Genomic DNA, 22,906 nt, shown 5'->3' on the forward strand with positions numbered 1-22,906 from the left:
CTCTAGAGCTTCTTTAACCAGCTTTTCCATCTTCTTGTATCCAAATTAGCCAATTAGCATGGTTTACGGGGATATGACACACACCAGACAATGGAAGTGACACTTTTTTCTCCACTCAGGTTCACATAAAACAACCATAGCTTTGTGACAACTCCTGACAGCTGCAGGATGAATCAGATTATTTCTCTGATCTGACTGAAAATTAACTTCTCTAAAGAATTGTTCATTGAAGTTAATTACAACTTAACTCATTTAAGAATTAAACATCCTCTACAGGAGTAAGCAAGCACAGTCCCACTGGCAGACAAGCCAGTCACTGTGACTACAAGTAGCAGGCATTGCCCTTTATCTCCAGTGCAAGAAGCTCAACAGTTTCCAACACTTCCTCACATGATGGTTCTGGTGTGCATTCCTGTGTTTTGGCCTGTGACACTGCTGCCGTGTCTGTGCAAGAGGCTACCTCATGCAACTCTGCAGAGTACTACTGCTAACATCTAACTGTATTTCTGAAACGTGACCTGCTGAGATACCACAAAACAATTTAGCCACAGAACTCAAACCGTGAAGTACTTATGTCCCATTTAAAACATAGTTCTCATGCAGCTTTCAACATACAATGGAGAAACCTGAGATTATGGTTAAACATGGTAACCATCACTCACCACAGATGAAGCTGGTTCTGATTAGTCTGTGGCACAGCAGCCAAGGAATGAAGATGGCTGAGCAGCTGGACTCTGTAATGAGGCTGGATGTGATGCATCCGATAGCTAAACATTTCTAGCAGAGTGTGCAAAATTCCCCATGCGTGAGATTTGAACACTGTTGGCAGGAGCTGACCTTATGAAAAAGAGTTTGTAAAGTAAGTTTTGCAAGTGATTAGACTTTAAAATACAACTACAAAGTACACTGTGGCTAGATGGCTACATTTAGCTGCAAGTCAGATATTTGATTGGAAAATTGTATTACCTCCAAAGACTGCATGTGCAAGCGCTGTCTGAAGATGCTGTGAATGTGTAGACCTCAATAATCTTTTTAATGAACATATACAGCAGACATGCAAATTATTTTAATGAGTGCAACTGAGTATCATTTGCACCTAACTTTGCTTAATATTTTTCATTAAGCATATTTTTGCACAATGCAGTGTAAAGTCAGGAAAGTCCTGACCATACAAGTGTCAGCATAAAGGGACAGCAACACAGTCATCTGAAATTTACTGCAGCACTAGGATAACTATTACCATTTCTTTTATATTAAAATAATTTATACATTTATTCAACATACAGCATCATTAGATTTTCATTTTTACTATGGTCTCTAGTTGCCATTAAAAGAAAACGCTACTGAACAAAAGGAAAAGGGGGGGAAAAAAAGTTTTCTTTCTTACTGATAAAGCCTTTGATGCCCAAGGACTCTATTTCCATATAAACCAACAGGCGACTATAGGTTTCCACGAGAGCAGGAGCCAAGGCCAGACTAGATTTTGTGTGAGCCAACTTAATTACCCTTGTAGCTATGCTATGAATCAGACTGAGGAAAAAGAGAAAGTATTTTTCAATCAAAAATAAGGACTTGAAAGTTAAGAAATTTATTAAGTAAGTCAACATATCTATACATGACATGTCCAGACAAAGGAAAGCTTTCCTGATGACAATTAGTTACACACAGATTTACAGGTTTAAAAAAAAAAAAAAACAAACAAAAAACAAAAAAAAAGCTAGCTGCATACTGTACCTCATTTTGGCATGAACTGTGAGTGAGTCCAAGAGGTTCATTGGCAACGGGGTAATAGACCCTGATGCCATGCAATTAGTCCCTGGAAGAGGTATCCTCACGTTGCCATTTCCGTAAATAGTCTCTACTAGTACACCCATTGGCAAAGTGAAACACTCTGAATTGGTTGAATAAGCATTGCACAACAAGGCAATCTTGTAGTCATTCATCTGTAAGCTTTTATTTCTCAAACTCTGTTGCAAAAACCTGTGTGCCAAAGAGATTAAACATTAAGCAAAAAGAAACAAGCAGAAGGACACACATGCATTCCACGATTACAGCCACAATAACCCCTGTCAAAAATCCATTGTAACATAGTAGAAAAAACAACATATTTATTAATTGCACCACAACAAATCAACTACATCTTATGCCACATTTTCACTGTGTTATGATTTCCCTTTATCAGAGAAACACCTCAGGAGAAAAATACACTTTAAAAGTCACCGGTCTGGACAAAACTTAACCCAATATATTGCTTATCTACACTTTCCAAATCACATATTAAAACAAAATTGTCAATTTGCTTTCAGATTCCCCATCAGTAAAAAAGAATTATTAATCTGAGATGTATTATATTCTTTCCACTAGCTGTATGATAACAGCATTTCACTTCTTATGAAATATTTTGACTTTGAGCTCATTCCTTTGATAACCATTATACAGCATCCCATCACACAATACATTCTGAACACTGACCTGGAGCTTCCTATTCCATTATGTCTACAAATCAAAATATAACAAACCCTCCAAAACTCACTCATGGTGAAGTTTAAGAGAATGAGGAATGGGAGTCTGTAACTTGGAGTTGTCACTATGGGCCTTCCGATTCAGATGAATCCAAATACACGTCATTGCAAAAGCATGAGTTGACTGGGGTTTGTTAATATCAGGTACAGGAATAGACTAAAGAAAGAACACATGAATGTGACATATTGCATGTATTAATGTACAGAAAACCAACTTAGATAGCCAGCATTCATAAGGTCATGTTTTTCTTATTCTGACTTGCAACACCATAAGCAACATTTTTAAAGAACAGATTCGACCCTCATCTCTGTATGCAAATAATCAAGAGCTCTAGAAGAGACCTGGACCTCAGTAATTATTGTGAAAAAACAAACAAACAACAAAACAAATAACCTAAGACCTCAGCAAATGGAAGTTCATGCTGAGAGCATATAAATTCACAACATATATAGTTACAGACAATATACTTTTACTCTCAGCCTCACACTTACACATTATTCAGAAATCAGTTATGGTACGTGCTTCCATAGCAGGTACTCAGTGGTTCACCAATATTTTCTGAAAAATCTAATTTGTCTTGCATCACCATTATATTTAAAGATTAATACACTTCCTATGCAAATGAACAGATACACCCCAAAATTCAAAAGGTTTTGGCTACAGACTCAGGTATATTACTGCCACTGGAAAAGGCACTCTGGCTCTCTCCTTTTGCCAACACCCGCATCTCTTTCCCATTGGTACAGTTACTACTGCACAAGCACCACTGACAGCACAAGTGAGACAGCAGCAACACATAATCAAGGGGATAGGATGACAGATCCTTTTAAGAGCAACAGCCATAGATAACATTTAAACTGCTTGTGAAATGGAATCCTCAGAAATGCCCTAGTCCCACAAACGCTTTAAACAAGTGTAACTCAGAGCCCATCACTACAGTTTAAGTAAACAGTCCTGTCGCTCTTCCCATATTTTGTGCTGACAAAAGCAATTGTGAGCTCATGAAATAAACAATGCTGAAGAATTTCTGTGGGTCAAAACTAACTTGAGAGGGGGAAAAATTGCTACATATCAGTTTGGTACACCACACATTTGTGTTAATATATCTGCTGACCCAAAATAGAAGGCACTATGATGAGAGTCAGCAATCAGGACTTCATGCTGACAATGCTGTCACAACGGAAGTTTAAGAACTTCCCCTAACTCCCCCTTCCTCAGGAACCTTCATTCTACAAGAATGTATGAAGCATGACTAGGATTTGATTTGCTACCGCAAAATTAATTTTAAGTAACCATTAATACAAAACAAATTTAGAGTGTCTTGTTCAGTTCTTTGCACCTGAAAGTGTCTCTCAGTGTATTATTCTATTACAGCCCAGATGTAACATTAAAATTCCACATTATTCCTTAATAGTATCCTCAGTGCTTTAAGAAACTCCTCAAAACTTTAGTCAAACCAAAGTCAAGGAAGAGAGGAGTTAACAGAAGTCTTTTTCACCCCGCAAAACACTGCACAAATGTGGTTACTGGAAAAACGTAGCTCAGAAATTATGAAAATTTTCATTTAATTATGAAACATCTCTCTCCAACTATGCAGCACACTGCTTTAACAGTGACTCAAAAATTATAGTAATATTGGCATGAGAGAAGACTTACTTCCTTCTCAGGATACAGGAGGTCAAAAAGCTTCATAACTGGTAGGAAGTCAGCCAGTGCATTCTTCTGGATGCTGCCAGAGATGAACTGGAGTAGCACCCACATCAGATGGTCTCTTCCTTTAATGAGCCCACGGCCTGCCAACTGTCGAAAACACTCAGTAACAGAAAAATACTGCATGCAGAAGATAAATCAGTTCAAAGATTCCTAAAAAAGTAGAAAGGCAGACTAAAACAGTTCCAGCAGAGGCTACTGGGAATTTTACAGCAGGACTTTGGCAGAAATGTATGTTGTGTTTTCAGAATGATGGCAAACAGATACATTAGCGTAAGATAGAAACAGGCTCTGGGAGGGCCACAACAATTAATGGTGGGGTTTAAAATGTATTTAGCTCTTGAGAATCAGTGTTTTGAAAAATTAGCAACTCTTAAATACTGGACTTAAATTGTCACCTTGTAGCCCTGTAGCCACATACAGTATTGCCTTGCTAGCAGCAGGCCACAGGTTTTATATTAACTCTATAAAGTTACTCTATCTATAAAGAAAGTCTCTGAACCAGAACATTTTGAGCTCACTTCATCTGGACCTGTCTGGGTATTTTTTTTTGTTGTTATTTAACTTCTTTGTCTGTAACAGCAATTCTCTAATAGTTCTCTACTCTTAACCTCCACTCATATCTAATTTAGTTAGATAATCTAATCTTAGTTTTAGATTAGATTTGTGCAATTGTGTTGTACAGTGCCTATTGTTTCAATGGTTTGTTAAGGATACCAAAGAGAGCAGAGAACTATAATGCATCACAAGTAAAACATAATATACATAGTAAATTTTGATATAACACGGAGCTGTGGACAAATGAAGATGAAGCAATGTGTAGTGCACATTAAAACTGTATCTAAATAGCCACAAGCTAATCCTATAGTGAGGAGAAAGATGAAGTTTAATACTACCACCATAGTAGTATTAAAACCACCAGCTGAGAATACTTTGGGTTTTTTGTGGTTTGTTTTTTTCCCCCTCCCAGAGCATCTAATTATGAAGGTTACTTTCCTACCAACACCATACTTTCTCCCAGCAAATAGCTCAGGATGTTGCTGACTTACTGTAACCCCTCCTCTCCTTTCTAATGGAGGACTGGCACCACCACCCTTAGAATTCAGGGGGGCATTGAGCACCAGAGAAAAGGGTAAATACTAGAAAGTGTTTCAGTTTTAACGGAATTATTATTGGGAAGTAATAACAAATTTGGACTGTGATTGCCAATAAATCCAAGTAAATTGAATGCAACAGCACAGTACTGAACTGAGATCTTCTGAATTACACCAGTTTATTTCCTTATTCTAGTTACTAGCACATTTTGAATACAAATATAATGCAACATCCTGTAACTGAACACACTGGAAACAGACCTAGCTAACAGCAACATAACTTGAGAATTTGACTGACTTCTACAGAGCACAATGATCAAAAATTTAAGATCAATTATCCAAAAAAACCCCAAAAATTTAATTCTTACACATAAGGTACTTCTTGCAGGGGGGAGTGACTTTTTTTTTTTTAACTTGTTTTGTTTTGTTTTAAAAAATCTCTCTTACCAAATGAGACCAATACAAACAATTTACCTTTTGATGGAGTGACAGGACCATGTGAGGAAAACTTGCAAACTGAAAGAGCACAAAGAAAATGAGCTGGCTGGAGAGATGCTGCCACAGAAGCTGACTGGTTCCACCATCATCAAACTTCTCTTCAGTCTCAGACCGTTCCATGGCATACACCACAAGATCCACCAGCTGGTCCTCCAGCACAGGGCAGCGCTGCTTGTGCTGTAAGGCAGAGATCAGATACAGTATTCCAAAAGCCTTGCCATTAACTTCAGAACTTGTACAGTTGCAGTTACAGTACAGTATTTTGACAGAAGGCTGGGAAGCATGAAATGAAGTCTGAACTTACGTTAAGGATAAGCCAGTGTATTAAAGCTGCAGTATGTTACAGGTCACGATGATTTTTACATTTTATCACACATTACATAATCCTCTACTCAGTTTCAAAACACAGATCATCAATGCATAAATAACATCTGAGTGTTTTGTTTGTGTTTTTTAATAAATTCATGCAGAATGTTATTTCTCTGATCTTGCATTCACGGAAAACAAAGTCCATTCTTTGAACATAACGGTGGGGATTCTTTTGTTTGTTTTGGGGGTTTTTGTTGGTGGGGTTTTTTTTGCCTTCTGTCATTTCTCCTTTAAGTCCATTTCAAAAGCAGGGATCACCATAAAGAAAAAGATATATCAATTATACCACCAAACCCAGAGGAGACATCCCAATACACAATAGAGGCGTTTAATGACTATTCTCTTTTTCACTCTCATTTCGGGCACACCTACAACCTACACCTAGCAGCAGAATTAACATCTGGTTAATACCCCTTGAAAATTAATCTGATAAAAGTGGTATGTTCTACATTTTGTGACTAGAACAGAAATTACATATCATAGTGATGAGCTCCTTAGATGTCAGATTGAGACTGCCACAATCTCCACAGTGAGCTATGCAAACATTTAAAGTACACACCTTCCCTGATGACTTTTAATAATGATCAAGTAAGGAATGCATTATATATTCAGATACATACGTTCGTACAGATGTATGTAAAGCAGGCCCACTACCAGTGGTTTGGAACTCAGATTATAAATCTTCAATTTAAGACCATCAAGCGTAACGTCACATATCACAAGTTCTTTAGTGTAACAACCTTTTATTACCCTGCATTTGTATAGTTACACTCATACAAAGTACTATTACTGAGGACAAAAGGTGTGTGGAATGTAACTTACTTCAGAAGCGCTAGCCCTTCGGAAGTAATCTAACCTCTGTTTATGTCATCACAATCTCTGTTCAGGAATGTTTGTTTTTTTGGTTTTTTTACACCTGATGTCTGTAACATAATGCAGCCTTAAAGAAAACATTATTACTTTAACGATACAAAAGAAAAGGAACTAAGCTGCTCAAACACTAATCATGAAAATGCAGTATCCCTTTCTAGAGGCAAAAATGTGTATGTAAAAAGGTTTAAAAAGATCGCCCAAATAGTCATAAAACATTTTAGGGATGCCTTAGATGAGTTCTTTGACTTACTAGCCAGGCAGCCTAAAAAAATCCTTTTAATTAATAAAGAAAGAAATAAAAAAGGAAAGAGAGATGCTGAAAGGAGATGCTTGTTCTACCTTCACCAATGGTAGTCTTTTGCCATGAAAAAAAAAGATTCTCTTCAATTAGAAATAAAATGCAAGAATGAGAAAAGTTGACAAAATATAGTGAACAGCATCCCCTCTTGCATGCTCTTCGCCAGCTCAAAACTGCAGAAAGCTACAATTCCAGCTGTGCTTTCCTGAAGCATGCTTAACACGAACCTCTGACTAACACAGAAAGCATCGATTACAGTTTCACCTTCTCTTCCAGTACGCAACGCCATTATCACCGATCAACCACGTTACAGGTTTACAGACAGCGGTACTAACAACACCAGTTGAGAATACTTTGGGGTTTTTGTGGTTCATTTTTTTCCCCCTCCCAAAGCAACTAATTATGAAGCAGAGCAGGGTGCAATAGACAACACTACAGACTAGTTTATAATCCAGCATGCAAAACTACTATGTACAGGGCTTGAAATTTAATAGTTTGCTAAGCACTGGGTTAATGTCCAAAAGCCTAATCATGTTAGGCTACGTTAATTTAGAATAAAGATATTCAAAGGATACAACAAGAAAATATTACTGTTAAAAAGAAAGCCAGAATTTCCAGTAGGAATTTTCACTACTCTGAATAATTCTAAGACTGGGAAAAGTTTAGAAGCCAGGAAAATAAAAATTCAATCTTTTATTCTGAAAAACATGCTTTTATTGCTTTAAGAACAATTTTCAATAACAAATATAGCAGTACTTCACACTCCATCTTAATTAATTTAATTTTCTGGCATTTTTTTTTGTATTTTCAGTGAATACATATTTTTGCACAAATTTTTTATCTATAGTTTTGGAGCACACAGAAATAAAATACTGTGCTACATAAGAATTTGCAGGATTGGGGCCTTGTTTTAGTAATTGCTCGTAACTGAAAGAACATCTCAGTGTATACTGAGACAAATAAAAATACAGGTGAGAGCTGATTCCCCTCACAAATAAGTAGGAATTTGTGTTTTGGTATGGCTTGAACAAAACAAAACCAAACAAAACAAAAAATCCACTGTTTTGGATTATATATGGAAAAATATAGCATTCAAAACCACTATGTTTGTTTCCTAAAGAAAACTTTATTCAAAGTTTTGTAATTCGGTTATATAAATACATATTCTCCATTTTGCCCTGAAAATTATATTTAAAGATCTGACATCTGAGTATGTATTATATAATCTCATTGAAAGCATTATTAAACCGTAAAGAAATTTGGGGGGAAAAAGCGCTACCATGACAGCTTGATAATAAAATTGCTTGAGACCAGCCCTCTGATAGATAAATGGTACTTTTTCATATGGAACAAAGATTCAACTGGGTTTCTTGGGTTTTTTTCCGCTGTTGGTTGGTTTTGGTTGTTTCGTTTTTTTTGGGAGGGCGTAGCGTTAAAAGTGTTCCCTAAAAGAAAAGTATTTTAAGAAGTCAGGAAGGCTAGCTGCAAGATATCATAGTTTTCAAATATTTTAAGCAAACAACATTTAGTTCAAAAATATTAAATAAGTATCTACACTTAAGAAATGGATTCAGAAGACCAGACTGTAAAAGACCAAGATCCCTGCAAGAGTAAATGGTGTCTCCAAAAGTCCAATTCAAAATGCGTAAGTTAAATGCCTGAAGTAGTTAATACAAGACAGAAGTATAGCCCCCTCTCACTTCCATTTTAAGAGACAAAATCTTAAAGTTTGTTGCTTATATTATGCCTGATTCTATTTCTACCAAGTTCAGTGAGCACTTTCAAGTTTTCCTCATTAAAAAATGGAGTGTCAACAAGGAAGTTGCAGTCAATTGTTCTCAATGCACACTCTTGCAATCAGAAATATATAAGAAGTAATCACACCCCTTAAGTACTTTGCCATGATAACACTAATGTAGTAATATTGGATAGTAAGTTCCCAGCATCAACCTACAATATTTTAATAAAAGGGAAAGTTAATTTTTGAATACTGCATTATGTCATTACTTTCACTTAATGATTCTGCTTACACAATGCACAGACAGACACGAAATAAACAGCCTCTTCCCCAAGCAAACTATCCTGGTTTGTAGCTAGAAGAGGATTCAGCTACACATTCACCTGAACAGAGTATGGCATAGATAATTTCCTACTCAAAGCTGCAGATCATCACTGCTGGTTTAAAAGGTGACCAGCCAAATATCTAAAATCATTAGTACAAAAAAATCATTAATACAATAGCTGCTAATTAAAAGTTTGTATAACATTAGAGAAACAAGACACCTGAAAATTACCTCCCCTTTCAAATATTCCCCAACCTAGAGAAATCAAAGTTTAACAAAGTTTTTCCTTTTTTAGAGGACTGCAATACAATCCTGACTGCAATTATGCAAGCAAAAACGGCATTTTATTCTTCATGCAAGTCTATACATACAGAGAAGGTAAAGATGTAAACTAAAACATTCAAAGTGACTTCATGTCCTTAAGATATTATTAAAGCTGGATTTTAAGAAGCAACTGTAGGATCTCTAAACTGAATCTTAATTTGGCATCAGTGTATTAAGACACTTTGTTAATAATTTTCCAAAAAACAGATTGTTACACACCTCAACAAATTATTTAAAACATACTTAAGCATAGGGAGTATCACCCCAGCTCACAGCAGAATATAAATTCACATTGAATCACAGAATCATTTAGGTTGGAAAAGACCCTTAAGATCATCAAGTCCAACCGTAAACCGTGATCAACATACATGACAAAATACAATTTCAATCTCTACTTCCTATAGACCAGTTCAAACAGGTATACAAGAGAAAGTACTGGCCCACACAGAACTACACAGTAGCAAAAACTAAATATCTCCAGGCTCCAACAGAAGGACCATTTTGAAGTCTTATTATTACATCTGGCCTTAAAGCCATACACTTGATCTAGGTATTAGAAAACCTCATGCCGTAACAAAATCCCACAGCAAAACTTAGAATCCTGAAAGGAACATATGAATCTATAAACATATCAAATTTTACCTTCATTTTTCTCCCTGCAAGATTAAACAGGACAGCTGGATTTGTACTTATTTTACACAACTCAGGGATGGCTTGAATGAACAGTTTTCTAACATAGATTTGCTTAGTTAAGATCGAAACAGAAAATTTCATTGTTCATCTTCAAGAATATTTGAGAACTAGGACAAATTTGGCTAAACCATACCTAGTCTGTGATGCCAAAAGATTCAAATGAAGGCTCCAATCCTGCAACTGGATCTGTGTAAATAGTTGACAGGGCATACAAGCAACTTCACATCAATAATTAATGATCATATATAAATAATGATCATTGCTTTGAAGTGTTTCTGTATTTATTTTGAAACAATCTTGGCACTATTTGTATTTCTAAGTGTCTTCTATTATACTGACAATTCATTTCTGCAGGTTAGTTCAGTTCTAATAATAAAATACAAAATGATCAGCCATTTTACTGGAAGCATTGATACAGTTACACAACTACTGAAAAGCATGCTACTATTTGTCAGGTGACTATATTAACAAATTCAACTATAACATGAAGTTAATTTGTATTTAAGAGAGTAAAATTTTAATGTTTTCCACAGTTTTAAACAGTGTATATTAAAGTTTAAATGGAACATTATTTCCTGTTCTACACCACTATACCACCCTACTCTATATTTATATTTTTACCTCCTAAATTTTCAACAAACCAGACATCTTTATGCTGGCATAATTGTAGCAGCACAGCTATAGTTTATGTTCTGTCAGCATTTCCTTTATAAACTACGTTCTTCAAGTTTGTCCCTTGGCCATAAAAATTCACGCCAGGTTGAAACTTTGTGTAGGAATTCCTATACTAGTAAACAAATTTAAACAAGTATAGTTCAAGGTATTTCATTACTTCATTTAAATTTTCTTCAATTACTTTAGAGGACAGTAAAGTAGGAGTTAAAACCCAGCATTTTTAACATCAACGTTTTTTGACCTGAAGGCACAGACCATCCATAGTTATAAGAATAAAATGGGTTCAATATATTTTTTGTCTAGATGTTTATTCATTTACCAGCTACAAGATGCACAGAGGAATAGTTTATTCACTGAATGTAGACACAGAAATAGACACAGAATACAAATACTACTCATATCATCACTAAACCTAGCAGCTTGTTTCCAAGGTTTAACATTTCAGCTGCTTTAAGTCTCAAATACAAAAGATTGTCTTATACAACACAGAGTACTGTTTCCCAAGATGTAGGAATCTGCGCATTCAAAAACATTGCCCAATCCAGAAAGAGCACTGGTGTATTTCACTTACAATGGGAAATATACACAAGGTTTCCAAGATCATGTAAATTTTATAGTCAAGTTACAAATCTGAAAAAAGTTTCTTAAATGGAAACACTGACACAACCTTCACTATAGTATTGCAAACAGCAACGCTATTTTATAAATCTTAAACATTGTTTTTTAAAGTAGGTGTGGAATTGATTATTGTAACAAAGGATCAACTGCAAATATAATACCCATAATTTCAAATTTCAAGCAGAAGTCCAGTTGGTTGATTTGCTCAGGTGTTTATTTATTCATTTATTTAAACAAGTAGTCAGATTTTAAGGAACTACTTTTCACATGGTCACGTGGTATTCTGCACTACCTTTCTTTCACCTAGCTTGGAGAATATTATAATTGCCTGTTGGGACGTTTGTTACAGAGGCTTCCTAATGATAAGAAAATTCCACTAGTAAAGCTTTTATTGTTTTTTTTTAAACAGTGATGTATTTACAACTTTATAATTTCACAATCAATTGCAGTGGATGCTTTTCCACCTGCATAAGGAAAGAAATTTTGAACTAAGAATCTCTCCTTATCTGAAAATTCCAGCAAAATAAAATTTGTTATGACTGGTAAGGGAAATGATAGAAGTCCATTCCAATGAAAAATTTAGGACCAAAGGACCACTGACTGTCAGCTTTTTGCTATTATCTCTCATATTTCTAGAGATTTGTAGTGAGAATTTGCCCTTGACTCATGGTCCTGCCAATTTCAAGCCCTGACTGTACATGTATTCTCTAACTAGAATCAGTGGCTACAAAGCGGCCAGCGTATCGTTAGTCACAATACAACAGTAAGGTTGTGAACATACCTGAGCAATGTTCAAGGTCTAGAGCATTGGAGGATGGGCAGGACAAGACAGGACAGAACAAAAATAAAGGAAGAAAAAAAGAAAAGACAAAACAGTGACTATGAGGCCAGCCTCAAGGATCCCCAAGCCAGACTAAGCCCTCCCAGTCTAAGGTATAAAAAGAAAAAAAATGTAACAAGACAAAACCCAGCTTTTCACTATTTTAGTACTGTAACATGCCAATATAACAGAGTACAACAATGCCTTGAAAACTAGTGACATGAACAAAACCGATTTTTATTGTTTGAGCTAGCAGTCTCCTACTGTCTGTCAAAGGTGTACTTGAGGCTGGCCTTATAGGAAAAAAAAGCAATGCAAAAAAAAAATCATATTTTAAATCTCTACTTTTCAGTTTAACATTCGTAAAGCAATATACAAATGATAGGAACAACAGTGTCCAATTAGCCTAACATGATCTCATTTTAAAAAAAGAAATAAAAAAATTAAAAAAAAAAAAATTCACTCTCTGGACCTAAACTGTTTTGCTTAGTTAGCTATAGCAAAGAAAAGAGAAAAAGAATAGTGCAGATTCTATGCAGAATTACATCACATGTTACAGCATAGTACAGTACCTGCTTATTCAGACCTAGCATATTGCAGACCATATCCCTTGAATACGGCTGTTCCAGCACATATCTCAACAAAGCAGTCTGTGGCTCAAACAGATCCTTAAAAAAAAAAAAGCAATCACATACAAACATATATTGCCTCAAAATTATGTTTAATACTGAGTTTACATTTAACTGAGTTAATAAATGTAAGAATGAATGTTTAATTTATGCAGATATGTATTATCTGGCAAATCTTTTTGCTCTGATACCCAAAAGAAGGAAGGTGATAATCACAGCTCTTAAGAAGTGACAGTTTTTATGTGGAACAAGTAGAAGAACATTCTTCATCCAATAAAAGGAATGCACACTATTTGAAACAGCCTTGAGATACTGAAAGACCGTCAAGAACTCAAAGGAAGCCAGGTAAGACAACTGAGGAAGCACATGAGCAAGATGCATAAAAATCATGAGTAGCATGAAGAAAGTAGATATGGAACAACTGCTCACTGTATCTTCCAATAGCTGAATCACTTTAAAGAAAAACGTTATCTGATGCTACGTTCAAAATAAACAGAGGGAGCCGATTCCTCATGCAACGTGAAGTTGAAATGTGGAACTCCTTGTCAAAGGGACCCTGAGGATGCTAAACACTTACACAGGCTCAAGAGGAGACTGAACAAGTATTTGGAAAAGGAAGGTTTACTAAATGTAGAGAAACCAAACCTGTCTCAGGAAACACCCAAAATGATGATGGCTATAGAATATGAACACTATATATGTCATTAGATCTACTACCTTTATATCCTTCCATAGACACCAAGGATACAGGAAATGGGATGCTGGACAATGTGAATTTTTGTCCTGATCCTTTACAGTTTTTAAATTCTTTCAGTACACCACTACTCCACACTCAGTGTTAAGTTTAAATAAGCTAACTTGTATTTAAGTTTGGACTGTAAAATTATCTTTCCCATGGAAGAACAAAGCACAGAAAACAAGAAATTACCTTCCCATTCTCTTTCATCTCCCCACTACTAAACTAATTTTCCAACCTATTGTCTGCTCTCACTTGCTCTCTCACATGCAGACACCCACAAAGCACATTAAACATCTTATGTTCTTCAGCATCCTCGGCAGCAGTTATACCACACACTAGTTTAAGGGTCCTCTGCGTATAGCTTGAAATCATTGAAATGTATAACACAGTGAAAACATCTATGTCTTCAACGTTAGCCTAGCTGGAACAATTGGATATTCACAGTTGAAATTATTTTTTCCCCCTTAACAATATAAAAGCTTCGTATTTATTGAATATAACATATTTAAGAAGCTTAATAAGGCATACCTTATCATACGGTAAGAGACCTTTCAAAGGAAAACGAAGGGTTGAAGGATCCAGCTTCCAGGAGTTACACATGGCACCTGAGTTATTTACCACAGGAAGCAGGCTACAGCGACCTACATACAATGAAACATAAATTCTAAGACAGTGAAAATGGCCTATTGTTTAATCATTCTGATGCAAAAACTGGCCTCAGCCACCTTTATGCTCTCCTTAAATTTCCAGTGTCTAAAGCTTCTTACCATAGGATTCCTTCTGGCTGATTTTACTTTTCTAACTAATTTTCAACTAATAAAATATCTAAGGAGTAAAATCCCCATTTGTTCAGACTGGGTACCCTGAAAATAAAAGTATTTGCAAATACTAATCTAAAAGTGCCCTTTTCGCTTATCAGAAGAGTGTTCCATTGCCATTGCTCAACCTAGGGATTCAATTCTGGTAAACTGACCCTTTCCACAAAGAAAATGATATTACAAACCTAAGTATATAATGTAGCCTTTTGATTTTCCTTCATTCACCCTGTAAGACAAACTGTGGGCAGGATTCTGTTCAGTAAACTAATCAAATACCAGTGTCCATACTCCAATTACAGTCAATGGAGAGCCACTCAATTCAGTCAGTGTAGACCAATGCAATTCAGCTGATCACACATGAAGAGTTTTTTGTAGAGTAAATTTAGACTTGTTAGTCAGTGTAGATTAGACATCTGGGATTTATTTCAGTTGTTTAAACACAGACAGCTGAACTGACACCCTAGTGCACCTATATATCAGCATCTAAATTTACGTGCCTCAATTTTGACCTAAATCTCACTGTCAGTTCAAATTCCAAGACTTCTATTGTCCCAACTGGCCATATTACTATCAGATAAAACAAGAAGTAAATACATGTTTCTTTCTTCCTTCCCTTCAGCTGTATCTATATAGGTCATTTACACATAAAAGACTTGCAAAAATTTGTATGTGATCCCTCTGAGTCATATCCATAAAAGCTATACCACACTTCCAGTAGAAGAGCAACTACATGCTTCTGAAACACAAAATGCTTTGAAGCATTACAGATGAATTTATATTCTTAATCTCTGCACTGAAGAAGCTCAGTTGCAATAAACTTTGCTCAGACCTAAGATACCATGCAGCTGTTATTAAGTGACTTCATTCGCAAAGCAAGCAGGATACATTATTATCTTTTTGGAGAAACAAAATGGAACAGGCAGCACAATTATTTTTTATTATTCAGATTTCTAGCAATAAAGAAAGGTGACTTTTTCTTTCACAGAAGAGGACAGCCAATACTTATCTGAGCTAGGAAGTGTTCACACAGATGCCTGCAACAATAGCGATAAGGCTGAGCAGCTACAAAAGCTCCAATGGAAACTCAAGTCAGAAAACACTCTGAGACTAATATACCAGTGGATCTGTATTAACTCAAAATTCTTGAGCATAGAAAACCTACAATTTTCTTAACATTACTGCAGTTAGAAACTATACGGTCATGTAAACAAGTAGTACACTTTCACTACCAGCTTGTAGCAAAAAATTATTTTGACATCGATATGAATTTTCCCCTTCAAAGCAAAAACTAAAGAGAAACAAGTCTGAGAACAGACAAGAGTAAAAATACCACATGAAACATAAGCTCTGAATCATTTTGCTTAGATTAATATATGTCACAAAAGGTTATGATAAACAAAATAGTTCAAAATAAAATAATTTATTTTGAAGCAATCCATTAAGTCATTCTCTTACCACAAATGGAATTTATTCTTGCTGTAGGTCTGAAGGTATCCACAAAATCCGATACTAAATTACCTAGTAACTTGGTGAGAAGAGGAGAAAAAAATTAGTTAAGGGTTTAAGTTGCAGATACCAGTAAGGAGTATTTACGACTTAAAAATAGTTTATACATTTTAATGAAATATAACTAAAATATATATAAATAAAAATGACTAGCTTCCTACACATTTCAACAAGTCAGAAAAATCATCTAAACCTAAAATCATCTAACCTAAAACCACAAAAGCAAAAATGTGACCTCATAAAGAAGGGGCAGGAAGCACTCTTCTCAGTTTGCAATCAATAAGAGTTTATAAAATAACTGTTTCTCCTATGCATACTCTATTCTTTCAGTGCACACTATTTAGTAGCAGATGATTTAAGACATGCTTTAGAATTTCTGTTCATAACATATCTCTGTTTGCCTCTGAATAACAATTCCACAAAGACAAAGGACCTAGATTAGTACATTGGATTAAATCTTGGCTCAAAAGAAGTCAGTAAAAGTTTTCCCATTAATTCAAGGGAGTTGGGATTTTATCCTTTTCCTAACGCCTAGTTATTTTATCAGAATACAAAATTGAGAACTGGATCAGCATTACATTGTTTTTGAAAACAATTACCATTATCATTGCACCAGCGCCCCAAATATTTTTGCATAACTGAATTTAAATAAAGAAAACTCTGGTCAGCTATTTAAAGTGATTTTTCTTATCTTGAAGCCATAGAGAAAGCACAAACTGGTAGGTAAGCATGACTTGCATTTCCAAATGTATTCAATAAAACCAACTCAGTGCTTCAAGAATTTCAAACATCAGGCCATAGGTCAAAACTATGTCATCCGTTTCATGCAAGAACACAGGGAGCTGCTGCTGCAATCACATCAATCCTATATCTTAACTTACATGCCTAAACACAGAGCTTACTGTTAAATAGGTTTAAAATCTTCATTTAAACTTTGTTTTACAAAAATAAAAGTAATGTTATTTTGTGTGGAACAAAACTACAGATTACTTGATGTGATATCTTATCGTTACCCAATGGGGAAGTTTTCCTTCAGGGTATAGTTTTCTGATTTCTGTAACTGCAAAGTAGGCAGGTAATAAACATGCATTTCTTTCCAAAATGTAGGCTACCACCTATAAATAAAAAAATACATCAGTGTAAAAGAAAGACTCTGGATAAGGTACACAAAGGTGCAGTCTGTCTACAAGTCAGAGGCAGCCAATGAAAACAGACGTAAGAATTAAAAACACAGAATCATAGAATCTTTGGGTTGGAAGGGACCTTTTAAGGTCCCTTAAAACACTTTCAAAATACTTTTTCTTGTATTCTGATAGCACATTAGTTTAAAACCTGTTTTTAATTGTAGAAGTGTAAGTAAGACTATTTAAGCCTAAGTAACACTATGCCTCTATGTCTGTCTACAAAGTGTTGAAAACAACTACTACTTTTATTCACGAAGGAAAAAAATAAAGAAGTTAATCTCAATATTGTATCTCATACATTTTATCTCAGGCAAGTCAAACATTGGGCCTGACTCTTCTGTTAGGGATTTTAGTGTTTACCTACAATATTGCCCAAAAGCTCTTTGTTTACTGTATAAAATGCAATTACAGAAAAGAATTAGAGCACAAAGAGTAAGTCTTTGCTGTTGAACTGCACAAAATCTCAGAGAGCCATCCCAACTATTAGGAACTCACCAATAACAAAAGAATGAGGCCTATCTTTCTCTAAAGAGATAATATATAAAATTCAGATAGTTACCTCTCTTGCTGCTAAAAGCTGCTGTACAACAGCTGAGCTCACAGTGTTTGGAATTGTTAAGATTTTCTCTAGAATCACTTTCAAAAGATCACGCACACCCTAAAAGAAAGCACACAAAATTAACATTCTCAGATATTCTTTATTTCTGGCAGAAAGACCACATAATGGTGAGACAATAGTTTGACAGACAAATTAGCTGTTTGTTGCTAAGTGTCAGGAGACAGACTGCTACTGAGAATGTGAACACTAATGACATTAAAATCCTTATGCAACTTCTCAATCTTAGGGTACCCCAGATGAGAAAACAAGTGTTGAAATTGTGATGTGCATCCAGAGACATGCAACCTACAATGGCTTGTGTAGACTGACCGAAGTACAATGTTGTATTTTATGCTTCTTGCTCTAACACACTCATCAATGCTGATGAGGTGATTCCCTGCAAGAGATGCATGGTTTCCTACTCCCACTAGAGTGGTACCCAGCCAAAGACTCTGCTTTCAGGACCTTTTTCCTACATGGCAATAGGGGTCACAGCAAATGTGAGAACTTCAACCTTAATGCTTGATAGTATTACTTTTCCATGTCTACCACTTCTGCAACTACAGTAGAATTATTTAGCTTGTAACTGTAAGAGGGATGGAAGATGACTGTGCAATAGTGTCATGGTTCAGCCCCAGTCAGCAATTAAGCACCACACAAACGTTCTTCTTTTCAGGGAAGAAAAAACAACTCCATCCCAGCCAAAGCCAGGACAAATAGAGAAAAGAGTAAGAGGAATTACACTGTCCATACAGAATCATCTATTAAGTAAAGCTCAACTATGAAAAAACATTAAAAGTAGTCTCACCGAATTATTTTTTTCTTTCATCATCAAAGCAGACTTTGAAACACTGGATGTCTCTGACATAAAATCATAAAAACAAAGCCAGAAAATAACATGTCTTATCACGAAGAAAGGAATGGGGGAGAAGATACCTTGTAGTCTACACCTCCAATAATCTTCCGGACCAATTTAAATGTTAATGCCCACAACTGTGTCCTTTCCCATTCAAGTGTATCAGAGTTTATCAGAGACTCACAAACCATCCTAGCAGAAGGAGACAATGCAAGAATGAATGACAGATAATAAGCATGTGCTCTCCAGCAGTAACTTTACAATGTCATCGTAAAGTACCCTCCAATATTATAACTTCCATGTATCCTATTTATCAATTCATTCCAACACAGCTTACCTGGGTGGCAAAAGTCCAGTTTCTACTGCCATTGCTAAACAGTCATAAAGAAAAGAAATTCTTTTAGGACTATGTTGGCTATGAATGAATCTTACAATCCACTGGACGCACTGTTCATGGGATTCCTGAAAAAGCAGGAAAGGGGAGAAAAAAATGTATTTACAGGTAGTGAAACAAACTGTAAAATTCATACAGTATCCTACCATGAAAACATTGAACTAACAGAAGAACAAGATTATAAATGGTAGAAGTTGTCCAGCCATCCAACATACAGTTTTCCCTAGAAGTCTTTTGATTTTATGTTGAAGAAGTCCAGTTGTCCAACAGAAGTTGTCCAGTTGTCCAGTACTGAAAACACATCTTAGCTGAAACACTGATTTCTACAGTCAACTTTGTTTTTCACATGTAAGTTAGCACAGAATAGAATAAAATAGAACTGTTTTATATTATTCTTTCCTTTTCAGTTACAATGAAATTCAGAGCAAAGATGACCGGGTCTCCAATTACAGAACAGGTCTAATTGTAACTTTTGGAAGGTAATTTTTGAACATAAACATCTATTTTCTTTTTTTTTTCCCCCCTACTTACTTCTGCCAGAAATCCCATAACAAACTATCTTTTTTTGTTTATTTCTTTACTGTTATACTTCCATTTGCTTATCTTTATTTGCACTGCACACCAGCCTCTGCTGAACAACTATATAACCTTATAAATGTCAAAACTAATCTTTTTTCTTGCAAAGGCTTCCTATATTATTTACTGTGCCATATCTGAAACCAGATTCTGAATGACTGGACACAGACCTTACAGTGTTAAGTGTTTGTCCACTAGACAAGGTTTCACTATATTAAAAAAGTACATAAAGTACATGTAAGCAACAAATTAAATGTTAACCTGGGAAAGACCGCTCCAGAACTGTCTAAATGCGCCCAGGCAGCTGATCAGTTTGGTTCTCTCATCTTCAGGAGTGTCCATAAACATACTAATGCAAACAAGAACATTAGTTATTAGCAGTACCCAATAAAAGAGCACAAGTAGAAAAATACATGCATACAAAAAGTCTTGCACAAGTAAACTAACATTATTACACTCACCCAGGAAAAGCTTCTTCAATTACTTCTGTTTTCTGTAAGAGAAAAACCCCGAGTGAGCTACTGTGAAAAAGTTTTCTATGAGTATCACACCACAAGGATGAAGCACAAAAGACTAACACTCATACTGTTATGGGACTGTATCAAAGACAGAAGTATTTCTTCTGCTACGCTAGACTTTCAACACTAAGATGGCTTTGTTTTCATGTAAACATATAAACAACATACCTTGTGGATCCCGATTAAGTCTCTCTGTTTTGTTTTTTTCTTCTGAACACCTAGAGATTAATTTACTTCCCAAAGTTGGAGAAATTGTTTAATTCTGTTATTGCAGCTCTTTTTTCATACTTTGAAAAAATTAGTATTCTTTAATCCCATTAAGTTTTTGTCCAATTTATGTTCCATGACATTCAGTTACACAAATCAGTTGTATACAGTTACTTTCTCATCTGGGTTTAGATCTATTACTTCTTAAATTCCATTGAATTTAAATTATAAGGTTTTGTACTAGATGAAAGACTATGTATGAATATACAATTTACCTCCTCTAAAACCTTCCTTCCTTTGTTTGTTTGTTTGTTTTTTGTGGGGTTTTTTTTTGGTTTTTTTTTTTAAATACTCCATTTTGCTCAAAGGCTTCTACGTCATTATTCTAACACATCAGCAAAGAGATTCTGGAAAATACTATCCTACAACTCTTTTTACCTTCTGTAAGAATTTCATATTATGCTCAGATATGATCTACAACTGACTACAATCTTGTGAAGGTTTTTTTTTTTCTTATATAAAAATTTTATGCAAATAACTACTACTCTCACCCCAGTGTTCCAGATCATGAAGTGCTCGTGTCTACCAAGAAGCTCATTCATTTGTGCTCTACAAAACAATGACTTAATGATCCAATGACTTGGGTTGACAAAGGGAAAATACTGTTTAACTAATCTGGTATCCTTCTAGGATAAGGTCACCAGCCTAGTGGGCAAAGGGAAGACAGTGGATTTTATTAAGGCTTTTGATATTGTCCCTCACAGCATCCTTCTGTACAAGCTGTCCAACTGCAGGATGAGCGGGTTCATGGTGTGCTGGGTGAAGAACTGGATGAAGCGCAGAGCTCAAAGGGTTGTAGTGAATAGGGCTACACCTGGCTGGTGAGCGGTCACCAGCAGTGCTTCTCAGGGTTCAATGCTAGGGCCAGTTTTGTTCAATATATTTATCAATGATCTGGATGCAAGAGCTGAAGGCACCATTAGCAAGTTTGCTGATGATACTAAACTGGGAAGTGCTGTTGAATCCCTGAGGAAGAAGATGCCTTGCAAAGGGACATAGAGAGAGAGAAAGAGAACTGGGCTATGATTAATGTCATCTTATTTAACAGGTCCAAATGCCAGATTCTGCACCTCTGATGAAGTAACACTGGGTACAAGTACAAATTGGGAGAGGAGTGGCTGGAGAGCAGCTCTGCAGAAAGGGTGCTGGTCGGCAGCAGGCTCAGTACGAGTCAGCAGTGTGCCCTGGTAGCCCAGAGGGCAAACGCCATCCTGGGGTGCATCAAACACAGCTGGTCAAGAGAGGTGGTTATCCCGCTGTATGCAGCACTGGTGCAGCCTCACCTTGGGTACTGTGTACAGCTCTGGGCACCACAACTTAAAAAGGATGCCAAGGTTTTTGAATGCATCCAGAGGAAGGTAATAAAGCTGGTGAAGGGGCTGGAAGGAATGTCCTGTGAAGAGCATCTGAGAACATTGGGTTTGTCTAGCTTGAAAAAAAAGAGGCTGAGAAGCCAACTCATTGCTCTCTACAGCTTCCTGAGGAGGGGAAGTGAAGAGAGGGGTGCTGATCTCTTCTCCCTGGGATCCAGTGATGGGACGTGTGGGAATGGTTCAAAGCTGCACCAGGGAAGGTTTAGACTGGACATTAGGAAGCATTTCTTCACCGAGAGGGTGGTCAAACACTGGAACAGGCTTCCTACAGATGGCTGATGCCCCAAGGCTGTCATTGTTGCAGAGATACTTGGACAATGCTCCTCACAACATGCTTTAATTTTTGGTCAGCCCTGAAGTGGTCAGGCAGTTGGACTAGATGATTGTTGTAGGGCCCTTCCAACTGAAAAATTCTAATGCCTTACAGATTCATGCTTCACTTTGCTGGTACCATTGTGCAAGTGTATTTCCACGATTTGCTCATGCCATTCAGTTGGCTGAAGAAAAATGTCTCCTCAAAACATTCACCTTCTTACAGACTCCTTTGAAACATCTCCTTAAACTGCTTATTCTACAGAAACTTAGCACACTATAATTTGGTTTTAGGTAAGCGACCTGGTCCCCCTGTTTTATGCCCAGTGCTACTCTGCGTCAGCTTCCTTACAAAGACTCAGCAGAGAGAGGATTTCAGCTTTGAGAAGCCACCCCCCTCCGCTGATCTCCCGAGCGCACCTCGCGATGGGCCCACCGGGGGCAACAGCAGGAACTACCGCCGAGGAGGACGGCGGCGTTTCACACCCCCAGAGGTTTCGACGCACGAATTGCACCAGGAAAATAAAAAAAACTCTTTCTCCCGTTTTTTATCTTCTTCAGGATGCGCCCCGCCCCCG

General features: G+C 36.4%; 1 protein-coding gene across 2 annotated transcripts in view; it reads right to left on the minus strand.

The window, feature by feature from the left end:
• MED23 (mediator complex subunit 23) overlaps nucleotides 1-20,345 on the minus strand; it is a 35,937-nt gene extending 15,592 nt beyond the window's left edge. Inside the window, exons 1-16 of one of the 2 annotated variants that reach the window (XM_010294429.1) lie at nucleotides 20,320-20,345; nucleotides 20,120-20,207; nucleotides 19,226-19,350; nucleotides 18,969-19,080; nucleotides 17,994-18,092; nucleotides 17,264-17,365; nucleotides 16,200-16,269; nucleotides 14,455-14,567; nucleotides 13,131-13,226; nucleotides 12,520-12,537; nucleotides 5,802-6,002; nucleotides 4,180-4,323; nucleotides 2,534-2,679; nucleotides 1,735-1,980; nucleotides 1,388-1,530; nucleotides 663-837 (exon numbers count right to left, since the gene is read on the minus strand). In XM_010294429.1, coding sequence (XP_010292731.1) covers nucleotides 663-837; nucleotides 1,388-1,530; nucleotides 1,735-1,980; nucleotides 2,534-2,679; nucleotides 4,180-4,323; nucleotides 5,802-6,002; nucleotides 12,520-12,537; nucleotides 13,131-13,226; nucleotides 14,455-14,567; nucleotides 16,200-16,269; nucleotides 17,264-17,365; nucleotides 17,994-18,092; nucleotides 18,969-19,080; nucleotides 19,226-19,350; nucleotides 20,120-20,206 — 1,877 coding nt within the window. In that variant the 5' untranslated portion in view covers nucleotide 20,207; nucleotides 20,320-20,345. The remainder of the gene's footprint in view (nucleotides 1-662; nucleotides 838-1,387; nucleotides 1,531-1,734; nucleotides 1,981-2,533; nucleotides 2,680-4,179; nucleotides 4,324-5,801; nucleotides 6,003-12,519; nucleotides 12,538-13,130; nucleotides 13,227-14,454; nucleotides 14,568-16,199; nucleotides 16,270-17,263; nucleotides 17,366-17,993; nucleotides 18,093-18,968; nucleotides 19,081-19,225; nucleotides 19,351-20,119; nucleotides 20,208-20,319) is intronic. The other variant, XM_010294431.1, reaches the window with a different exon arrangement.
• Nucleotides 20,346-22,906: the final 2,561 nt, after the last annotated feature.

Source organism: Phaethon lepturus, unplaced genomic scaffold, assembly GCF_000687285.1.
Source record: "Phaethon lepturus isolate BGI_N335 unplaced genomic scaffold, ASM68728v1 scaffold12589, whole genome shotgun sequence".
NCBI classification, from domain to species: Eukaryota; Metazoa; Chordata; class Aves; order Phaethontiformes; family Phaethontidae; genus Phaethon; species Phaethon lepturus.